This window comes from Colius striatus, unplaced genomic scaffold (assembly GCF_028858725.1).
Source record: "Colius striatus isolate bColStr4 unplaced genomic scaffold, bColStr4.1.hap1 scaffold_35, whole genome shotgun sequence".
Classification (NCBI taxonomy): Eukaryota; Metazoa; Chordata; class Aves; order Coliiformes; family Coliidae; genus Colius; species Colius striatus.
The window spans coordinates 1,366,959-1,371,648 of NW_026908519.1; the positions used below are offsets into that span (position 1 = coordinate 1,366,959).

A 4,690-nucleotide genomic window follows, 5' to 3' on the forward strand; every position below is an offset into this window, starting at 1 on the left:
CCAAGGGAACCAAACACAGACAAAAACATCCCCTGTGTTGCTTTCACCAGCAAACAGAAATCATATTCATATTCAGCAGCTGCACCTCAGGGCAGCAGTCAGCATGGGCTGAACTGGAAATGTCTGCTGAAATCCCAACAACTGCCTCTGAAAGGTCACATTGTTATAGAGGAATCAGCCTCTAAAGCTTTCTTAACCAAACAGCATTTTATTAAACCAATTGTAGCAAGTGATAAAAGGGCAAACAGCGCTGGGTGACCGAGGGAAGCGCAACAGTTCCCCCACGGCACACACATTCATCCTTTGCATGTCCTTATATATGTTTTCCCCCCACCTCGCCTTCATGGGCTGGGACACTGCGACGAATCGGTCTCTGGTTGGTCAGTTGACAGTGTCCACGCCTCGTCCTTGCTCATCTACCAGCTCCAGATTGGTGAAAAATGTTGCTGGGTGTTCCTGCCTTTGAAGTTTCGCTATTTTGTTGCACCTTCTGAGCGCTGCCCAGGTGTTGGCTTAACCACTTAACTACTATTACAAGGTTCCACAAAACATAATAAAACTTACACAAACAGAGTCATTGCTTATAACAACATGCACAACACAACTGCATCCCACTCAATTTGCTCAACAATAACAATTTTGACCATTACTTATTACAAAGTGACTTTTTGAACCACTAAAGTGTATTTTTAGGCCACTGGAGCCCATTTTTGACCTCTAAAGTGACTTTTTGAGCCTCTAAAGTGACTTTTTAGGCCTCTAAAGCCCCTTTTTGGCCACTAAAGTGACTTTTTGGGCCACTAAAGCCCCTTTTTTGACCACTCAAGCCCCTTTTTGAGCCAATAAATCCCCTTCTTGACCTCTAAAGTGACTTTTTCGGCCTCTAATGCCCTTTTTTAGGCCTCTAAAGTGACTTTTTGAGCCACTAAAGTGCCTTTTTAGGCCATTAAAGTTGATTTTTGAGGACTAAAGTGACTTTTTGGCCTCTAGAGCCCCTTTTTGGGCCCCTAAAGCCCCTTTTTATCCCCGTCTGTGTGTCCCCTTGCCAGGTGACCCCGAGCTGGACGCCAAGGGCCGCGTGCTGACGGCCGAGTTCCCTGCCCTGCGCGTCGTCTGCGTCTACGTGCCCAACTCCAGGCGAGGCCTGGGCCAACTGAGCTTCCGGCAGGCCTGGGACGAGCGCTTCCGCTCCTTCGTGTCCCAGCTGGACCGGTCCAAACCGGTTGCCAGCGACCTCAACTAAAGTGACTTTTTGGGCCACTAACATGACTTTTTGGGCCAAAAAGTGACTTCTTAGGCCTCTGGAGCTCCTTTTTGACCTCTAAAGTCACTTTTTAGGTACAAAAGTGACTTTTTAGGATTCTAAAGTCCATTTTTGAGCTACTAAAGTGACTTTTTAGGCCTCTAGAGCCCGTTTTTGACCTCTAAAGTGACTTTTTAGGTACAAAAGTGACTTTTTAGGCCTCTAAAGTCCATTTTTGAGCTACTAAAGTTACTTTTTGGTTACGAAAGTGACTTTTTAGGCCTCTAAAGGCCCTTTTTAGCTACTAAAATGATTTTTTGGCAACTAAAGTGACTTTTTGGGCCACTAAAATGACTTTTTCGGCCAAAATGTGACTTTTTAGGCCTCTAGAGCCCCTTTTTAGGCCTCTAAAGTGACTTTTTAGGTACAAAAGTGACTTTTTAGGCCTCTAAAGCCTCTTTTTGATCCAATAAATCCCCTTTTTAGGTACAAAAGTGACTTTTTAGGCCTCTAAAGCCCCTTTTTGGGCCTATAAAGCCCCTTTTTAGGTACAAAAGTGACTTTTTAGGATTCTAAAGTCCATTTTTGGGCCACTAAAGTGACTTTTTGGCTACTAAAGTGACTTTTTAGGCCTCTAAAGCCCCTTTTTGCCCTCTAAAGTGACTTTTTAGGTACAAAAGTGACTTTTTAGGCCTCTAAATCCCCTTTTTGAGCTACTAAAGTGACTTTTGGCTACGAAAGTGACTTTTTAGGCCTCTAAAGCTCCTTTTTGGCCACTAAAGTGACTTTTTGGGCCAAAAAGTGACTTTTTAGGCCTCTAGAGCCTCTTTTTGGCCACTAAAGTGACTTTTTGGGCCAAAAAGTGACTTTTTAGGCCTCTAGAGCCTCTTTTTGGCCACTAAAGTGACTTTTTGGGCCACTAAAATGACTTTTTGGGCCAAAAAGTGACTTTTTAGGCCTCTAGAGCCTCTTTTTTAGGCCTCTCAAGTGATTTTTTGGGCCTCTAAAATGACTTTTTGGCTACTAAAGTGACTTTTTAGACCTCTAAAGCCCCTTTTTGAGCTACTAAAGTCCCTTTTTGGCTTCGAAAGTGACTTTTTAGGCCCTCTAAAGCCCCTTTTTGAGCTACTAAAGTCCCTTTTTGTCTACGAAAGTGACTTTTTAGGCCTCTAAAGCCCCTTTTTAGTCCTCTAAAGTGACTTTTTGGGCCACTAAACTGCCTTTTTGGCCTCTAAAGTGACTTTTTAGGCCATTAAAGCCCCTTTTTGGCCACTAAAGTGACTTTTTGGGCAACTAAAATGACTTTTTGGGCCTCTAAAGCCCCTTTTTGGGCCACTCAATCCTCTTTTTTGGGCCACAAAGTGAATTTTTAGGCCTCTAAATCCCCTTTTTGGCCACTAAAGCGACCTTCTGTGCCACTCAAGCCCGTTTTTATCCCCCCCTGTGTGTCCCCCCAGCAGGTGACCCCGAGCTGGACGTCGAGGGCCGCGTGCTGATGGCCGAGTTCCCTGCCCTGCGCGTCGTCTGCGTCTACGTGCCCAACTCTGGGCGAGGCCCGGGCCGCCTCAGCTTCTGGCAGGCCTGGGACGAGCGCTTCCGCTCCTTTGTGTCCCAGCTGGACCGGTCCAAACCGGTCGCCATCTGCGGCGACCTCAACGTCGCCCACCAGCCCTTGGACCTGATGAACTCGTCGGGGAACAAGAGGAGCCCCGGGTTCACGCGGGAGGAGAGGGAGGCGTTTGGGGAGCTGCTGGGGGCGGGCTTCCTCGACAGCTTCCGGGTGTTTAACCCCTCGCTGCCCAACGCCTTCACCTTCTGGACCTACCTGAGTGGGGCCAGGGCCAGGAACGTGGGCTGGAGGCTGGATTACTGCCTGTGGTCCCAGAGGGGCAGGAAGGATCTGTGCGACAGCAGGATCGAGAAGCGGGCCCAGGGCAGCGACCACTGTCCCATGGGGATCTACCTGGCGCTGGAGGGGGCAGGCTGAGGGGCAAAAATGGGGCGGGAATGGGGCAAAAATGGGTCAAAATGGAGGGAAATGGGGGGAAATGGGGCAGAAATGGGGCAAAATGGGGTGGAAATGGGGCAGAAATGGGGCAAAATGGGGGGAAATGGCTCAAAAATGGCTGAAAATGGGATAACATTGGAGGATAATGGAATAAATGGGTCAAAAATAGGTCAAAATGGGTAAAAAATGGGACAAAAATGGGTCAAAATGGAGGGAAATGGGGCAAAAATGGGTCAAAAATGGGGGGAAATGGGGGAAATGAATGGAAATGGGGGGAAATGGGTCAAAATTGGGGGAAATGGGTCGAAAATGGGTAAAAATGGCTGAAAATGGGAAATGGGGCAAAAATGGAGGGAAATGGGGCAAAAATGGGTCAAAAATGGGTCAAAATGGGGGGAAATGGGGCAAAAATGGGTAAAAAATGGCTGAAAATGGCGGAAATGGGTTGAAATGGGTCAAAAATGGCTGAAAATGAGATAAAATTGGAGGATAATGCAATAAATGGGTTAAAATAGGTAAAAAATGGGGGAAATCGAATAAATGGGGTCAAAATGGGTGAAAAATGGGGTCAAAATGGGTAAAAAATGGGGAGAAATGGGTCAAAATGGGTAAAAAATGGCTGAAAGTGGGCTGAAATTGGGGGTTAATGGAATAAATGGGGTAAAAAATGGGTCAAAATGGGTAAAAATGGGTCAAAAATGGCTGAAAGTGGGATAAAATTGGGGGTTAATGGAATAAATGGGGTAAAAAATGGGTCAAAATGGGTAAAAAATGGCTGAAAGTGGGATAAAATTGGGGGATAATGTAATAAATGGGTCAAAATGGGTAAGAAATGGGGCAAAATGGGTCAAAATGGGTAAGAAATGGGGCAAAATGGGTAAAAAATGGCTGAAAGTGGGATAAAATTTGGGGTTAATGGAATAAATGGGGTAAAAAATGGGTCAAAATTGGTCAAAAATCGGTCAAAAATGGCTGAAAATGAGATAAAATTGGAAGATAATGGAATAAATGGAGTAAAAATGGGGGGAAATGGGTCAAAAATGGGTCAAAATGGGTAAAAAATGGCTGAAAGTGGGTCAAAATTGGAGGATAATGCAATAAATCGTGTAAAAATCAGTCAAAATGGGTCAAAAATGACTGAAAATGCGTCAAAATGGGGGGAAATGGGTTGAAAATGGGTCAAAAATGGATGAAAATGAGATAAAATTGGAGGATAATGGAATAAATGGGGGAACTGGGTCAAATCTGGGTCAAAACCGGGTCAAAATGGGTCAGAAATGGCTCAAAATGGAGAAAATGGGTCACACTTGGTCAAAGATGGGTCAAAAATGGGGGGAAATGGGTCAAAATTGGTCAAACATGGGTCAAAAATGGTCAAAAATGGTTCAAAATGGGTAAAAAATTGGGATAATGGAATAAATGGGTCAAAATGGGTCAGA

At 45.1% G+C, this 4,690-nt stretch overlaps 1 protein-coding gene across 1 annotated transcript; it reads left to right on the top strand.

Moving 5' to 3' along the window:
• The first annotated feature begins 343 nt into the window (after nt 1-343).
• LOC133629255 (DNA-(apurinic or apyrimidinic site) endonuclease-like) lies at nt 344-3,230 on the top strand. Its single transcript, XM_062019909.1, has 3 exons — nt 344-380; nt 1,050-1,229; nt 2,704-3,230. Exons 1-3 carry the CDS (start codon nt 344-346, stop codon nt 3,228-3,230), a joined length of 744 nt encoding a protein of 247 aa, XP_061875893.1.
• The last annotated feature ends 1,460 nt before the right edge of the window (nt 3,231-4,690 follow it).